Below are 19322 nucleotides of genomic sequence, written 5' to 3'. Positions count from 1 at the left end.
GTACGTTCTCCCCGTATCTGCATGGGTTTTCTCCGGGATCTCTGGTTTCCTCCCACACACCAAAGACGTGCAGGTTTGGAGGCTAATTGGCATGGTAAAATTGTAAATTGTCCCTAGTGCGTGCGGGTTAGTGCTAGTGTGCGGAGACTACTGGTTAGGGTGGGCCCAGTTGGCTGAAGGACCTGATTGCAAGCTGTATCTCTAAACTAAACTAAACAGTTTTGGCAGTCATTCATTGTCCAGCCATCTAAATGAAAATCATCAAATTGACAAAAAAATCTTTATTTCTTATTTATTTTCCTTTTAGTGTGCAAACTGTGGCCCCAGTTGTTAACTGCAAAACCAGTACTGATGAGGAGAATGCAGAGGAAGGAGTCAGGTTGATTACTATCCCTGATGAAGTCACTGCAGAAGCGCCAAGAAGCAGCAGGCTTGTAAGAGGTAGGTCAAGCTTTGGTTTTGTGTCAAGCATTTTGTATAATTTTATGTTACATTACATGAACATAAATTGTAATACCACAATTTTAACAAAACACAAAGTGCAGGAGGAACTCAGCAGGTCAGGCAGCATCTGTGGAGGAAATGGACAGAGGACATTACGGATCGGTACCTTTTCTACAGACTCTCCACCTCCCTCTACAGATGCTGCCTGACCCGCCGAGTTCCTCCAGCACTTTGTATCTTGCTCAACGTTCCAGGATCTGTAGTTTCTTGTTTCTCTGTGTTAAAATATTTCTAGTTATCTTATCTACAGTCTTTGCATGCCTTGGAAGTTATATTGTTTTGTTGTTTTATTGCATAATAGATATTGAATCAGAAAATGCCAAATACAATTTATTGCAGTGTCTAATTTTACTTGTAGTGTATATTTAACGGCCTTGTGCTAATGGCAGTTGAAACTCAATGCTCTATTATTGATCATTTTTACTGCACTCTGATATCATAATTCTGTCAGTATCTGCTTCCTGTGTGGTTGTAGAATAAATGGCTGTCTGACCTTTATGCGGCTGGCTGCTGGGTGAGAGACCACATGGGATTTTACTTCTCTTCATGTCTGTATTTCTTCTTTTTACTTGAAGATCTCTGCCCATCCCTGACAACGTTCCTGACAGCAACAAACTTAGTGATGTACCCAGCTTGAGGAAAGTCCATCAGGTCAATAAGCATTCAGCTCACTTCTCATTTGATCCCATCTTTCCCCCTATTACCATAAGCTGCCTTAATGAAGATCAGGCGTGGCTCCAAGGAATAGCATGCACTACCTTTCCTGCTCTATGGAAATATTCAGTGCTTTACCTCTTGAGGACGATTGTATCTCATTAACGTTAGACTGAAAAATCGGTGCTCTGGAACCTCAGCTGTTTCCTTCTCCAGGAATGTTTTTGACCTGCCGATGGTTTTCAGCATACTCTGTGTTAATTTCCGATTTTCTGCCTTGGCATTTTTGCTTTTGTTCGCTATATTTTCCATCCTCTGGCACTTTAATGTATCTGTGCTGAATTTATTATCCTTTACTTCAGAGTCACACAGCACAGAAAGAGACAGATGTTAATCTGACCATGCCGACCAAGATGTCCTATCTTGGCTAGTCTCGTTTACAAAAAATAGTGGTATATTGCTGACAGCCCCAGGGGGACCCACTTATTCTATACATCCCCCCCACTCACAACAAGGGCAGAGTCCCCCTGGTCCTCACCTTTCACCCCACTAGCCGGCACATACAACAAATAGTCCTCCGTCAGTTTCGCCACCGCCAACGTGACCCCACCACTCGCTACATCTTCCCATCTCCCTCCCGTCTGCCTTCTGCAAAGACCGCTCCCTCCGTAACTCCCTTGTCAATTCTTCCCTTCCCTCCCGCACCACCCCTTCCCCGGGCACTTTCCCTTGCAACCGCAAGAGATGCTACACTTGTCACTTTACCTCCCCCCTCGACTCCATTCAAGGACCCAAGCAGTCGTTCCAGGTGCGACAGAAGTTCACCTGCACTTCCTCCAACTTCATCTATTGCATCCGCTGCTCTAGATGTCAGCTGATCTATATCGGTGAGACCAAGCGTAGGCTTGGCGATCGTTTCGCCGAACACCTCCGCTTCGTCTGCATTAACCAACCTGACCTCCCGGTGGCTCAGCACTTCAACTCTGAGCAACACCGGAAATTGGAGGAACAGCACCTCATATTCCGCTTGGGGAGTCTGCATCCTGGTGGCATGAACATTGAATTCTCACAATTCTGTTAGTCCTTGCTGTCTCCTTCCCTTCCTACCTCTCCCTCAGCCCTCGGGCTCCTCCTCCTCTTTTTCCTTTTCTTCTCCCCGCCTCCGCCCACCCCCCATCAGTCTGAAGAAGAGTTTTGGCCCGAAATGTTGCCTATTTCCTTTGCTCCATAGATGCTGCTGCACCCGCTGAGTTTCTCCAGCATTTTTGTGTATTCTATACATCGTATCTCTTCCCAGTGCCAAACTATAATCAAGCCCAACAGGGTCTTCTATCCCCACTGATTCTGCCGACCCTTCCCTTGGCAGTGGTTTCACTACATAGGTAGCAGGACCAGTGGGAATCTCGTCCATCCATTAATGCACGTCACTAATTAGATGACGAGGTATTAGGCTACCTCTTGACTACTTTAATGAGCTATCTTGGCTACTAAACGAGCTGTCTGGAATATTCAGACATTCAAAGTTGCTCACTGTGACCTAACTATTCTTTTACCAAATTATCATTTACTCTTTAGTTTTGAGGTTTTGTGCTCGTCAATGAAAGTTTAAAAAAAGGTACTGACCTAGTTAATAGATTAATGACATGAATTATGTGTCGGAAGGAACTGCAGATGCTGGTTTACACTGAAGTTAGACATAAATTACTGGAGTAGCTCAGCGGGTCAGGCAGCATCTTTGGAGAAAAGGAATAGGTAATGTTTCAGGACAAGACCCTTCTTCAGACTGAAACATTACCGATGCACATGAATTAGTCCTTCCAGGATCTAAGTATTTCTCAGTATCCCATAATCTGAAAATCCTTTGTTGAATACATAGTCAACTTTATATTTCCTTTCAAAATTTAACTTTAATGTCATATGCAATGTCATTAACAAAGCTTCATTTACAACTTCCTTTGTTCCACGTGCCATCTGACAAGTCACTGTTTTGTCCCTTTTACCCACGTTAAATCATCTGTAATGAGCACATCTGACGATCGTTTGCGGGAGAATAAAAAAAGGCCACAGAAAATTTGATCTAGATTGATTGCCGTCTGCAGCCTTTAGTAAAACATGTTTATGTATATTGCTCAGCTGCAATCAGTTGAATTGCCGTATAGCCCAGGTACTGCTTTGAATGATTGAAGACTCTTAAGACCAGGAGTAAAAGGTGTGTGGTTGCCAATGAGAGTAGGAGTAGAGTAGAACGGGGATGCAGTGGAGAAAGACTGGATTTTTCTCACGCGACTGACAGCAATTAAATTAGAAAGTGGTGCGAATGCTTCCTAGATCTTAACGGCACTGACTAATGTGAAACTAGGGTTTGTTCAGTTTCTGACGTATGCGGAGGAATTGCTGATCAATAGCACCAGGTTATCAGTGAAACTCAGCACCGGCTCTCTCAGGATTCTTTCTTTGCTGCATTCTCTTGGCCGTGGTCTGTCTGTGTCAGATGTATCCAAGGATGTCTCAATTCTGCTTGGTTTGAGACGCCCTCGATTACAGACCTGCAAACCTAATGAAAGATTTGTGTGACTGTCAGTAACTCACAGTTACTGTTATGTGCTCCACGGTTAGTTCAGTCTCTGCTGCATCGATGCTATGTTCACACCCGCACCCACACCCCTTATTGATCTGCTTCTGACAAAAAAATAATCACACAATTTTGTTTGCGGTCTTTCTAACTTACCAACAGTGAGGTGGCACGATGTCACAGCAATAATTGCTGCCTAACACCACCAGAGACCCGGGTGTGATCCTGACTACGCCTACCGTTTACGAAGTTTGTACCTTCTCCTGTGACCACTTGGTTTTTCCCCGGGTGCTCCAGTTTCCTCACAAACTCCAAAGACATACAGGTTTGTAGGTTAATTCGGTAAAAATTATAAATTGTCCCCAGTGTGTAGCATAGTGTCAGTGTATGGCGATCGTTGTTCAGCGTGGACTCAGTGGGCCGAAGGGCCTGTTTCCACGTTATATTTCTAAACTAAACTAAACTAAAACTGATTGCAGAGAAAAGCTACCTTAACAAAGGGCAGCTATGCATTGTGTCAGCTCTGCAGCATCCTGGGTCATTTTGTGACCAAAGATTATAATCACCGAAACACCAGCACATGTACGGTTTACATATTAGCCACATAATTGCTTAATGTTTAACTTACTCAGTCAATTGCTTAATTTACAAACCCATCATGGTTATAATTACAATTTTACAACTATTCACAAAAAGATCAAAAGGGCTTTGTTTGTTTCTATAGTGGCAAGCATTATCTAGTTATTGGTCTTTACTGCATTCACATTACTTGAATAGCTGGTTTTATGTAAACACAATGCCCGCTTCTCTAATTTATCGGGCCGAGTAAATTGGTGGAGCTTTGTGTAGTAAAATTAGTCGCTAAATTTGTCTGCACCAGTGTTTAATATTCCTAATATAAAACTAAGTGAAATCCAGTAAGAAGTAACTTTACCACTTTTTTAATAGACTCTCTTCATATGTTAATCATTTTTGCATATTTGTTTTTCTGTTATACAAACTTTTTTTTCTGCCCTCTTTTCAGCGCTGAATAGGATTTAAAAAATGCTATAGATAAAAGTATCATTTTATTTTCTTTTAAACAATATCTTATTTTGAAAAAGTGCCCAAGTCCATGATGGGAATTTAAAAAAATCATACTGTAAGCACAGAATTTATGCTGAAAGAACGCACTTCAGAAGTTTGTGAACTTTTTTCCTTCTCCATTTTGCTTCGATAAGAATAAATTGGCATAAAATTGTAGGGTAAAGTTGTACTCTTGAGCTGTAAATATGGCGTCCAGGCAATATTCCACGCATTAATTTTTAGTCGTCCGATAGGTTTGCAAGTGGTCGTCATTTTGAGTTTTCGTCCAAATATAATTATCTATCTTACACCAAGATCTTGTTACAATAATATTCGGAAGGAATTGCCCCTAACACGCGTTGAGCTTAATAGATGTGGTCTCAGTATTTTTCTAAAGATTGCTGATGTTCTAATACCATTAATTGGTGCAGTGCTGCCAAAGAAAGGCCAGAAAGTTGATGGTAGGAAGAGTGAAAATGACACATAGATCGTAGGCACAGCTGTCAACATTTGAGATGTGTGGGAAGTTGTATCTTAGGTGACTGAGTAATTAGTATTTTACTGGCAGTGTTTTCTGGCTTTGGTTAGGTTGGGAGTTCTGTGTGCATTTGAACTGCTATCCATTTATTAGTGAAGCATTTGACACCAAATATATGTTGAAATCTGGATATGTAAGAAGTTAAATCCAAAGTTATTACTTGCATTTGTAGGGATGCATCTTAATCTGCTGAGTTCTTTTAGTGCTTTCTGTTTTGCTCAAGATTCCAGCAGTTGCATTTCTTGCATCAACAAATTGCATTAGTTATTGCATTATTTAATTTTCTTTTGTCTCAGTATTAAGACATTCACTTGTAAATATTGCTTTGCGTCTTTGAAACACGTGGAGGAGCATCTTGTGATTTTATAGTAACTATTTTCATTTTTCCATTGTGCATAAGCATGCCATTTTTCTTCCAATCGAAAAGATCTTCCAATCAGAGGACCTAGGGTGACAGAGGAACTGAAGGAGATTCACATTAGGCAGGAAATGGTGTTGGGTAGACTGGTGGAACTGAAGGCTGATAGATCCCCAGTGCCTGATGGTCTGCATCCCAGGGTACTTAAAGGGCCTGTCCCACTTACGCAATTTTTTCGGCGACTTGCCAGCACCCATCATAGTCACAGCAGGTTGCCAAAAATTTTCAGCTTGTTGAAATTCCAGCGGCGACCAGAAAAAGGTACAACTGTTTGGGCGACTACTCACCACCAAACAGGCGTCACCCCGTGATGTTCGGATTAGTTCCTGTGGATTGGAGGGTAGCTAATGTTATCATACTTTTTAAGAAAGAAGGGAGAGAGAAAACAGGAAATTACAGACCAGTTAGCCTGACGTCGGTGGTGTGCAAGATGCTGGAGTCAATTATAACAGATGAAATAGCAGCACAATTGGATAGGAGTAACAGGATCGGTCAGAGTCAGCATGGATTACAAAAGGAAAATCATGCTTGACTAATCTCCTGGAATTTTTTGAGGATGTAACTGGGAAAATGGACAAGGGACCTGGACTTTCAGAAAGCCTTTGATAAGGTCCCACATAGGAGATTAGTGGGCAAAACTAGAGCACATGGTATTGGGGATAGGGTATTGACATGGATAGAAGATTGGTTGGCAGACAGGAAACAAAGAGTAGAGATTAACGGGTCCCTTTCAGAATGTCAGGCAGTGACTAGTGGTGTACCACAAGACTCGGTGCTGGGACCGCAGCTATTTACAATATACATTAATGATTTAGATGAAGGGGTTAAAAGTAAGATTAGCAAATTTGCAGATGATACAAAGCTGGGTGGCAGTGTGAACTGTGAGGAATATGCTGTGAGGATGCAGGGTGACTTGGACAGGTTGAGTGAGTGGGCAGATACATGGCAGATGCAGTTTAATGTGGATACATGTGAGGTTATCCACTTTGTGGCAAGAACAGGAAGGCAGATTATTATCTGAATGATGACACTTTAGGAAAATGGGAAGTACAAGATCTGGGTGTCCTTGTTCATCAGTCACTGAAAGTAGGCATGCAGGTACAGCAGGCAGTGAAGAAAGCTAATGGCATGTTGGCCTTCATAACGCGAGGAGTTATAAGAGCAAAGAAGTCCTTCTGCAGTTGTACAGGACCCTGGTGAGACCACACCTGGAGTATTGTGCGCAGTTTTGGTCTCCAAATTTGAAGAAGGACATTCTTGCTATTGAGGGAGTGCGGTTAATTCCCGGGATGGCGGGACTGTCATATGTTGAAAGAATAGAGTGACTGGGATTGTATATACCGGAATTCAAAAGAACGAGAGGGGATCTTATTGAAACATATAAGATTATTAAGGGTTTGGACATGCTAGATTCAGGAAACATCTTCCCGATGTTGGGGAGTCCAGAACCAGGGGCCACAGTTTAAGAATAAAGGGTAAGCCATTTAGAATGGAGACAAGGAAAAACTTTTTGACACAGAGGGTTGTGAATCTGTGGAATTCTTTGCCTCAGAAGGCAGTGGAGGCCAATTATCTGGATGCTTTCAAGAGAGAGTTAGATAGAGCTCTTAAGGATAGCGGAGTCAAAGGATATGGGGAGAAGGCAGGAACGGGTACTGATTGTGGATGATCTGACATGATCACAGTGAATGGCGGTGCTGGCTCAAAGGTCTGAACGGCCTACTCCTGCACCTATTGTCTAAAACCCCATAGCAGAAACATAGCTAATTTGAACTGTGATTCGAAAGAGACATAAATATATGAATCCACTATTTAGTATCAAATAATGGCATTGGCAGTTTGGAAAGTCATTCTCTGATCTTTCCATTACATTCATCATGGTATCCACATTTTTGTTCATTGTTGGCTTCAGCTCGTTAGTTGAATTTTCTGAGCATGGTTTTTGTGTTTGTACGTGCAGTAAATAAATTGAGATACAATTTAGAGATTTTAATGAATCCAGTCATAGCTTTGCTATATGTATTAAAATAGGCAGTGGCGTGAGAGTGTTGATTGTTGCGTCTTAAAGCCCTGTTACTAAATGTGGCCATTTATGTATTAATCATTGGGTTTTTTTGACATTTAGTTTACACTGTAAAACAAAGTATATTCGTTCAGAAAACAGTTTCTTGTGCTTTTTGATTGTAGTCTTTTGTCGATGTTTATTTTTTTAATTTTTGCTTATTCTTTTTCACATTCCCTATTCTTTTCAGAAAATAATCTGTCTTCTCCGCCCCAGTCCCCAAAGTCTCCATCTCCATCACACCCACAGCTCACTGAAGGATCTCATTTCATGTGTGTATGAGGTTTAGAAAAAAGTAAGCTTCATTTATTTGTTTTTGGTTTTTCAATGTTGTACCTTTTTTCATCCCATAAACCTAAGTGTAATATTTTCTCAACTGTTTTGTAATTGTAAAATACTTGTCCTACTGTGTTGGGGCAAATTCTCATCAGTTTGCTTCATTTTTGTTCTTCTTTCCTTCAGGTCTAGAAAATTGACAATCACCCCTGAATCAAGACCAATTGATTTTTTATGTTTTTTTCTGTCTAACAGGGACTGTAATTGTTGTGAACGCAATAATCGTTTAACCCCACTAGTAATTTTCTTGCCTTACATATCACAACCACAGACTTTTCTTAACAGTGGCGTAGAAAATGTCAAAGCTAAAAAAATGTTAGAACATCCCACTGCAAGTTCATGTGAGGGTGAGGGATGAAGTAGATTAAATGACTGTCAATATCACATTAAACATTCCAAATCAAAGCATCTAAAGAGAGAAATAGGTGGGATAGAGGGATGCAGGTGGACTGAGAATTGTCACGATACTTAGATTACATTTTGTGATGGGAGTTGTCAGGTTTGATGGTAAAAGAGGTCACCTGACTGCATTCAAATTGGGCATAAGATGAATCTTTGGTGAGGAAATTCATGAGAGACAAAGTCAGGATATTAGAAAACCAGTGGGAAGATTGGATGGAGTGAGTAGCAGATGATGACAATAGGAACACATTCTTACCTGAGAATAATTGGATCTTAGACTTGGCACTTGAAAGGAGGATAAAACTTTCAGTTGCAACTAAAGAAGAAGCAAAATCTGAACCCAACCGTTAGTTGTCATGTTTTTAATAACTTCAAAGATTTTATTTTCGCTTGGGATTCTGCTGTTTCAAAAGAACCACAAAAACATGGAAACCAGAAAGAAAAATAAAAGTAATATAAAAAGAATGATTTGGATTAGATAACACAGCTCGAATTTTAATTGCGGCATTTGGGGCATATTAATCTGATACTCGTGACATGTGTTAAAAAGATAATCGTGGACAGTTGTATTGAATTTTGATATACAGGTCCACGACCGTTTTTCCAACAAGCTTAGTTCCAGAGCCTTGTTGGATTATCTGATTAGCCGGCCTCCGAGAGGAGTCAATTGGTACTGGAACAGTCCATCTAGGCTGCTGGTGGGACGAGATACTGGCCCGCAAAGTCAGCTGGGAAGTCAGCTATGGGAACGAATCTGCCAGCCTGTCTGGGCCTAAGTTCCAGAGCCCTGGCCGCAGGAGGCGTATTTTACTCGCCGATAGGCGGTGGAAGTCGGCTAGGGGAGCAGATCTGCCGGCTCTGACTGGGCCGGAGTTCCAGGGCCTCGGGCCAAATTCAATCGGCCGCCAAGTCCCTATAAGGTTGAGATTGGGCAAGGTGTCATACTTTTGGGAGGACTTCTGAGGGGGATTTCAAGTGTACTTTCGTAGTTTTGTCCGGATTAAAGAAGGTGACAGACCATCAGTTGCTGGAAAACCAGTGGTGGACCTGTATATTGAACAACACATTTCACTGAATAATTTTTTTATGGCCTTTCTTTTTGATAATGCAGCTCTGGCCATCGACACAGGAAAATTATAACCTAAACAACGTTGAATGGAAGAGCTTTGACTGCATTGAGAAGTGCAATGGGACTGTGGTCGAAGGTCAGCAGTTGGATGTGGATATCAAGTGCACCAGAGCACAAGAATGCATCAAGTGCAGGCAGCGACACTTGACTCTCTATTAAACACTCCTTATAGGAAATACCATTTTGGATATAATGCCGATATTTTGCTTACTTCAGGAGCATGTATTGGTTCACAACAGTTTTGTATTTTACTCTTTTTAAATTGTCCATATATAGAAATTACGGTACGTTAGCAGAAATGGTGATTAGGATCTTAATTTGGGTCATATGTTAGAATTTTGTTTGCGTTTTAGATAGTACAGTATGTTTAATTTAATGCCTGACCTTGAGTTTACTTGTAACTGTTGCCATATCTTTTATAACATGACTAAGGTTTAAGGTATACAATAGGAAGCAGATTCATATTTGTTTTGTTACAACTTCAATGATTTCAGTGCCACTGTACTGGTGCCGATAAATGCGGTTATTTGATAATGCCATCTGCTGTAACTATTTATACTTAATGTTGTAATGAATGCAGTTACTGCCAAACTGTTTTTGGCAAAAAGGAAAACTGTTTCACTTTTATTTTCCAGTTACCCTATGTTCTCTCTTTAGTGAACCTTTCATACAAGCTTTATGGACGATTTGCTCCATCTCCAATGCGCCGATGTAGCTCAAATGCAAAGCAATATGTAGAGGGCTTACCATTCAGTACCCCATTGTATGTAAAAATTGTAATTATGTTCATTGTGTACATAGCGTACAATGAGCAGAGTCTATAATTATAAAATGCTAATTACAAGTGTTAATATGCCTTGTCCATATCACATCCTGTTTTATATCATGTTATAATAAATGGTAATGCTATTTTGGTGGTGGTATTTTAAGATGTGTTTAATACTGTCACATACCAAGAAAGGAAAGTGTCCAAAGGGAATATTTGTTAAGAGATATCAAACTTAATTTTTCACAAACGATGAATATTGATTTTCTCATTAAAATGACAGAAACATTAAGAGTGTGCCCTTGAAGATGGTTTGAATGGATCACTGTATTGACACTGGGGTGACTATTAAATATCTCTTTTTGCTCCTTAAGTATGACTGGATTGTAGCACAGATTAAGGCAGACATCCAGACAAGCAAAGGCATACGAATCTGAAAACTGTGTTGCAATCAACCATTTAATTTGCACTTCCAACTGAACATTTAAAGAACCAATGGAGAGTGTTTTTGTTCAAACAGTGATAGGAATACTTGGCAAGCAACTGATCGCAACAGTCCTGTGTGAAGTGCAAAATTTAGTCACAGGGCCACGCAGCAAGAGTCTGTAACAATCTTTTAGCCTTGACCCAAAATCTGGCTTTAACCAGACAAGCTGTTTTTTAAGCTTCTTTCCAAAATATTTGAACAACTTCAAGCCAGTATCTCATGGCTGGAACAAGGATTTGTTGCTTAAAAAGCCTTTGTTGCCACAAAGTGACAGCTTCTCAGAGAGAATATTGGAAACCGACACGAGAACTCAACAAATTTACATCATTGAATATTTTTTGTTCCTTTACCTTGTGATTCTGTCCAAAGTGAAATAACGTTCTTTCCTTTGAGCAGTCTGTACCTGTGCAAGCACATAGATCTGGCAAGATAGAATTTTCTAAATTTTAAATGTAGGTTCTGGAACAGTAAAGCACAAACAGAAGGTGTTGGCATAATAATGGTGCTAAATCCACACAGCAGATACATTTAAAACCAAAAGGGTATTTCTAATTAAAGGCCATGTACAAAGCTACCCAATGATAAATCTATTTAATCTCTTTACAGTATCTCCATGATTCCCAAAAATATTGAAGTAAAATTGCTTAATATCAGATTCTCCTGATACTCTATTGTTTAAGTTTGGTTGGTTGCTTTTCCCTGACGATCTTGCCTGCAGCAACACATGGAATTAAGGGAATTTGTGATCATTGGTTTCACTATTTAGCTCATTTACACAATCTTGTTATTTTCCACCACAGTCTAACTAATGCTTTTACATTTCACCCCGATCTCTATTTCTGTAAACCAGTGTGTGCAATTCCTCGTATCTCCATTTTGCCTTTCTTTTCTACTACCACACTTCAAATGTCACGGATGTTTGTCATTTATAGTGATAATGCGACAATGCATTTCTTACCTGCTGCAACTTTGCAGGCTCATTAATGCAATAATGCATAAGTAAATATACAAATTAGTAATTAATAATCAGTAATATTAGGCAACCAAACATAATAGTACAAAACCAAGTCTGCCGTGCAACCAAAACAAAGCCCACAGGAGATCAGTTGCTGAGGTAGTGTTGTGGTTGGTGTTATGCAATGCTCAAGAGCCTGATGAACAACTCATTTAAGTTACGTAAAGTCATTATGTGATCAGAATACCACAGCAATAATCCAGAGCGAATGTCTCGAGAAAGGGCTGCTGACAGACAGGTCTGGGGGAGCTATATAAGGAATTGGGAATGGCTGTTGTTCAAAAAAAAGAATAATCTTTGTTAGACTGAATATTGAGCTTGGAAGATTGAAAGATGGCTAATCAAAAGGTTGCATGTTGTCAGGTTTTTGTTCAGGCTGGAACAGTGTGAATTTCTGTGATTAGAGTGGGAAAGAATTGAAAATTAACTGGGCAAGCCATGGAAACATTGCACTGACTGTTCAGAAGTATACAGCTCATATCCAATTCCAATAAAAAGATGATACATATAACACATGTTTCCATAACGGGGATATGGTATGAGTGATGAATTTGGGAACTATTTGCATTAAGCAGGCAGAATAGTGTGTAACAAGATTTTAATTGTGAACTAGAGAATTGCTTAAAAGTTACTTTGAAAATAGACAAACACAAAGAAATGGCGTCTGGCAAAAAATAACAGGCTCCGGAAAAACAGATGATACCCCCACAGTTATAATATCCCCATTGTCTCTCCAGAACACAGCTTTGCCTGCTGACTGTTCCCAGTATTTCTTGATTTAATTTTAGATTTCCAACACTGGATTTTAAAAATTGGTTTAATCTCCCAATGCAGTGTTAAATTCTTCGTGAGTAAATTCTTTTCACAATCTAATTGGTTTCAAACTCTAATCCACTCCATTTGTATTCTACACTTCTCTGACGCAAAGAGCCAAGGGATGAAATTAGAACGTAAGAATTAGAAGCAGGACTGGGGAATTTAGCCTCTTGCATCTGCTGTGCCATTTGTTAAGATGACAGCTAATCCTTTTACCCGCCTTGCTTACATACATTAACTCCATGTCCCACAATTATCTCAATACCCAAAGATACATCAACCTCTATTTTGAATATGCTCCATGTCTTGAAGGTATGGAAAAATGGAGGGGAGGGGTGGTGGTGAGGTGACTGGTTGGATTAGATGGGTGAAGTCTACAGCAGAGGTAGCTGGATAGATGCCCCTAATATTCAAAGTAAGAGAAGAATAGCAGATGAGTGGGACCTGGGGCACAGAGAGGCCACATGAGAAGGTGTGGGTATGGATGCAGAATAGGACTGAATGAACACAATCCCAAGATCAAAACTGAAGAGTTAAAGTACATGTGCAGGAAGGAACTGCAGATGCTGGTTTACACCGTAGATAGACACAAAATGCTGGTGTAATTCGGCGGGTCAGGCAGCATCTCTGGAGAAAATAAATAGGTGATGTTTTGGGATGAGACCTTTCTTCAGACTGAGAGTCAGGAGAGATGGAAACTGGAGACATGAAAAAGTACCAAGAACAAATGAATGAAAGGTATGAAAAGAACAAATTAAAGCCAGCAAAGTAGATTGAGATTCCATTGCAAAATAATTGTAGGATGACCATTCCAGTCAGGAGCTTAGCTTCAGTTGAAGATGTTGGCAATTCATGCACATTTCAAATGAGATTTTAAAATGTATTCCTTTCTCAGGACATGAGTAACGGATCGGCCAGCTTTTATGATCAAACATTGATTTCAATGGAGAAAGCAGTGGTGATCTGCCACATTAAGCCACTCCAGTCCTACTGGTGAGGTCACTCCCACAATGCCTGGGTTTTGACAGCTACGATTAAGGAACTGCCGATTCATGTGCCAATCAACTGACCACAGACTTGACCTCATTCTTCAGGGAACGGGGGTTCCCCTCTGCTACTATAGATGAGGCTCTCACCAGGGTCTCTTCTATACCCCGTAACTCTGCTCTCACTCCCCATCCCCCCACTTGTAATAAGGGCAGATTCCCTCTTGTCCTCACCTTCCACCCTACCAGCCGTCACATACAACAAATAATCCTCCGGCATTTTCGCCACCGCCAACGGGATCCCACCACTGGCCACATTTTCTCATCTCCTGTCTGGTTTTTGCAGAGACCACTCCCTCCGTAACTCCCTGGTCAATTTGTCCTAAACCACCCCCTCTCCTGGCACTTTCCGTTGCAACCACAGGGAATGCTACACTTGTCGCTTTACCTCCCCCCTTGACTCCATTCAAGGACCCAAGCAGTCTTTCCAGGTGCGGCAGAGGTTCACCTGCACCTCCTCCAACCTCATCTATTGCATCCGCTGCTCTAGATGTCAGCTGCTCTACATCGGTGAGACCAAGCGTAGGCTTGGCGATCGCTTCGCCCAACAGCGGGCACACCGCGACGCCCTGTGTCTCCCTTTCAAGGGAGATGCTAAAAATGCATTTCATTGTCTCTGTACTGTACACTGACAATGACAATAAATTGAATCATTTCATTTCATCATTTCATTTCATTTCAGCTCTGCTCAGTTCGCAATAACCAACCTGATTCCCCCGGTGGCTCAGCACTTCAACTCCCCCTCCCATTCCGAATCCGACCTTTCTGTCCTGGGCCTCCTCCATGGCCAGAATGAGGCCCACCGTAAATTGGAGGAGCAGCACCTCATATTTCACTTGGGCAGTTTACACCCCAGCGGTATGAACATTGACTTCTCTAATTTCAGGTAGTCCCTGCTTTCTCCTCCCCTTCCCAGCTCTCCCTCAGCCCACTGTCTCCGCCTATTCCTTTCTTCTTCACGCCCACCCCTCCAACCTCACATCAGTCTGACGAAGGGTCTCGACTCGAAACGTTGCCTATTTCCTTCGCTCCATAGATGCTGCCTCACCTGCTGAGTTTCTCCAGCATTTTTGTCTATCTACAGACTTGGCCAACATCTTCAACCTCTCAATTCAACTGAATACTGTCCCCATCTGCTTCAGGGATCTCCATCATTCCAGGACCCAAGATCAACAACCTGTCTCAATAACCACCACCCAGGAGCTTGAAGAACAACCACGCTGTGTTATTCATGAGCTTTATGTGAATAAGACATTACACCCTGGTGTATATGACAAACTAATCTGAAACTGTACATTTCCAAGTCTGAGTGATGTGTGATTTGGAGGGGAATGTGCAGAAGGTGATGGCCTCAGATCCCAGCTGTCTTTCTCCTTTTCTCCTTGTTGTAGTTGCTGAAGATTTGGATGGTGCTGTTGGAATAGTCCAGATGAGTAACCACAATACATTTTATACGTTGTCCTTGCCAGAGCCAAGATGTGCCAGAATGAATGGCAGCTGAGGTGAGAGAAACAGAGCTGCGACAGGTTTCCATGTTGCTTTTGGAAAAGAAGAGCGATTAGTGGTTTTAAGTTGATGTGGCCTTTCCAAATCACCCTATAATCATCTGTGCGCTCGACAAAACTGAAATAATGTAAGGGTGTGTGTCATGCGTAGTAAATACAAATCTTTACCTTTATTTATAAGTTAAAAGGTCTAATGATTCTTCCAAAGATATTTTATATTGGCATTGCTAAAGGGCTGAGACTTTCAGTCTCTTAATATAGAAAGTCAGCAGATGGAACAGATTTCCATTTCATTGCTCTGGGCTGGGTTTTTTCTGGGTCACCGTGATGAAAGGATATTAGCTCAGTTGTTAATGCTTTTGATAATTTAACTTGATAGTCCATATAATTCTTCAATATTGCACAGCTCTATCACCTAATATCTGTGGTATTAATGGAATCAATTATTATGCTACTTTTGAATTGCGGTCGAGTTTTAAAATTTTAAATTATCACCATTACTAAAATCAACTTTGCTCATGTTCCTATCTAAAATCAATGAATATTTGCTCTCTACATAATCCTTTTAATGTGATGTTTTTATAATTATATGTTAAAACAATATTAACTTCTCTGGGGAAGTGGAGTAAAGAAAATCAGATACATTCAGGCAACGCTTGTTTTTAATGTGAAAAACCATATTTCAACTGAATACTGTCCCCATCTTTTCTCTGAGCTCATTCCCTCCCCGCCCACACACCTCTCTCCCCCCACAACCTCCCCATTTAATCCTAAACCCAATGTATATGTATGTGCTTGTGATTACACACTGCTGACAATTCATGCAATTCGATTCACTTGTTCAACAAACTGCCTGAAACTATTAGTTTACATTTAGATGTCCTTGAACTGACAGAAGAATTAAAAATCTGATTCAAATGCTTTTGATATTAGAATGATGTGAGATTAGACAGCATTCCTCCTTGTAGGATGTGCTTACTGCACTGTGGCTTCCGGTTGCTCATAGCAACAAGGCAATGCTCTTCGTGGCTTCAAACTAGACCTAAAGTTCCGTTTTTTAATCAAACTAGTGCAAGCCTCATGAACTCATAGAACCTGCTCTGAATGCTCCAGTCATCTGGTCTTAATTTGAGATGCAGTTAAAGTAACAGGAAATACTGCCCAGTTTATAGATAAAACAGCATGGCCTGGTACGTATTTAAGGGTTCGTTTCTCTTTTGCTTCTCCCCTCGGGGGGCCTTGCCCGCGAGGAAATGTGGAAATTCATGTGGTACATCCCACAATTTCCCTCTAATTGATAAAATCTTACCTCCCAACTCACTCTTGAATAAAACGTCCATTGAAATTGTGATGTTGCTATGATATGAATAACTTGAAGTTAACAGCAGTATTACATCAAAAAGATGTTTACAATGCTGCCCATATGGTAAGCCTGGGAACTAGGACGTTATTAAGTCATTCAAGGACACAGGGAACTGCAGATACTGGAATCTTAAACTGCTCCACTGCAAAATCTCCTCAAAGTATGACTTTTATGAAGATGTTCTCCTCTATATCAGTGCTTCTTAAACTATTTCAGTGTCATTCACCCTTGAGTCTTTATCACAAAATTTAATTCGCCCTCGACTAAATTTTCTAATTTAATTTGGTAATTTTTGTCTTATTCTCCCTTGTGTATAATTTTATATATAACTAGACTAAGTGGGACCTGTGGGAGCGGGGGAGTTGTGGGGGCGGGTGGGGGGGGGGGTTGGTGGTTGGTGTGGGCGGGGGGGATGTGTGGGCGGGGGGGATGTGGGCCCGGGGGGCTTGTGGGGGGGAGGGGTGTGTGGGCAGGGGGTGTGGGAGGGAGGGGTATGGTGGGGTGTTGGGGAGGGGTGTGTGGCAGGGGAGGGGTATGGAGCAGGGGGGAGAGAGCTCAGAGAAAAGACGGGGGAAGAGCCATGGGGGGATGGAGTCAGTGAAGGGGACCAGAGGGGAAGGAGCTGGAGCTGGCGGTGCGATGGGGACTCACAGCGGGCGCTGGTCGCTGGTCGTTCTCCTCCGCCGGGATCATAGTCTCTGCTTTCCATTTGGCGACATCGGCGACATCTCAGGGCTGGGTCTCCGACGCTGGGCTGGGCCTCCCACGCTGTGCTGTGCTAGGTCGGGTCTCCGACACTGGGCTGCTGCTTGGGGCGGGGCTGCCTCGGGTCCCTCTGAAATTCCGGATGGAAACCTCCGCCGGCCACCCTCAGTTCCAGTAAAGACACGATGGCGCAGGAAGGGGCGGACCGTCCCAGGGAGTGACAGGGGAAGGGACTAATCCGCGCTGCGTCGACCGACAGGAGAAGAGACCAATCTGCGTATGCGCAGTTTTTAAGATTTTTAAACCTTGCTAACTTTTACGACATTCAACCGATCAGAACGAAACTAGGTGCACTCGCAGCACAGAAGAACGGTGAGTGAACTGACGAAAAATCGTAGCACAATCTGAACCGTTTTTGCTCAAATAGAAAGACCGCCAAACCGGGAGATAACAAGATCAGAGTTTTAGTTACGGATAGATTGACTGGCGGATCTATCTATTTATTTATTTATTTATTGTGTCATGCGAGAGAGAGAGAGAGAGAGAGAGAGAGAGAGAGAGAGAGAGAGAGAGAGAGAGAGAGAGAGAGAAAAGCACTAATTTCTTAAGTGTTTATTTTAATCAACTTTTTTTGATCATCCTAAAAGTATATAATGTAACTAGGAGTGAAAAACATTTTTTTTATTACCACTGGAGTTGGAAAATCATTTTATTGGAATGATTAAAAAAAAATTCCAACGTCTAAACACTGGGCTTCAGCCCCATCCTACCATTTTGGGCTTTGATTACTGCAGTTTTTTTCTTGGAAAACTAGCTCAAAAAACCATGGAGTATGTGATTTAATATATTAGTATCTAACTAATATAGCTTTCTATAACCTCCCGACGATAGCTCACAATACCACCAAATATCAACTTTGGTAGCTAAATTGCTACACAAAGTAAAGTTACAGTTCAACAGTTGCCTACGGCGATCCTCCAGTGTTTCCGTTTATAAATTTATGATCCCACTAGTTCTTCTGATCGTCTCCTAAAAGGTTATATTACAGTAAATTTGGGAAATATCCTGCTACTTTGAATTAGAGAGAGAAAAACATATCAAATTTTCAGCTCCACTGCCATTAATACCAATAAGAGCTTACTAACCACCTTAATGGCAATGCCTTTTTTAAGTACAGAAAAAAAAATATAAATATCTGAATAAATTAAGTCATTCACCCTTCAGTCACCCCTCTAGTTTCATTCACCCCAAAATAATTTCATTCGCCCTTGGGTGAACCATTCACCAGTTTAAGATACACTGCTCAATATGATGGGAGTTCTGTGTTCTATCCCTCTCACTGCTCCCCCTCTTTGATTGCTGCTACTCTCTTGCTCTTCAGCCATGTCCGGCTGAAGCAGGTTCCCGACCCGAAAGGTCACCTGTCTATTTCCTCCACAGATGCTGTCTGACCCTCCGAGTTCCTCTAGCACTTTGTGGTTTGTTCAAGGACAAATAAGAAATTGATAACGAGAAAGAAGTATTTATCTATTGGGGATCTGGACACCATAGGCAAAGCCAGCACATAATGTTGCTCAGATCAAGCACCATATGGCACTGGAATAATGATAGGCAAAGAAATTCAGTGGAAGCCTTGTTCAGCTCGGGCTGAGATGAGTTTAATGGTCATGTTCAGGGAGAACTTTAGTTATTGTTGGTGTTGTTTGCCATGTGCTCTTGGTTCAAAGTCGATCTTTCAAAGTGGGAGGAATGTTTGCACACGTTAAATGTTTGCTCCTTGCATTTGCTCCAAAGTTTCTGGATTATAATATTTTAATGACAGCTGTATTGACCTCCATTAATTCTGCCCACCTGCTTGATCATTGACTGATTGCCACGATTTTGCTGATGTTGGCATTCATTTTGCTGCACTGACATTAATTAACTTTTTATTCACTGC

General features: G+C 41.4%; 1 protein-coding gene across 1 annotated transcript in view; it reads left to right on the top strand.

Moving 5' to 3' along the window:
• Positions 1–10593, top strand: part of plekha5 (pleckstrin homology domain containing, family A member 5) — a 251081-nt gene extending 240488 nt beyond the window's left edge. The window contains 3 exon segments of the mRNA XM_055652880.1: positions 308–441; positions 8004–8108; positions 9663–10593. Of these exon segments, the coding sequence (XP_055508855.1) occupies positions 308–441; positions 8004–8095 (226 nt within the window). The 3' untranslated portion in view covers positions 8096–8108; positions 9663–10593.
• The last annotated feature ends 8729 nt before the right edge of the window (positions 10594–19322 follow it).

Source organism: Leucoraja erinacea, chromosome 22 (genome assembly GCF_028641065.1).
Source record: "Leucoraja erinacea ecotype New England chromosome 22, Leri_hhj_1, whole genome shotgun sequence".
NCBI classification, from domain to species: domain Eukaryota; kingdom Metazoa; phylum Chordata; class Chondrichthyes; order Rajiformes; family Rajidae; genus Leucoraja; species Leucoraja erinaceus.
Note: the sequence above shows the minus strand (reverse complement) of the source record. Positions and strands in the feature narration are given on the sequence as shown.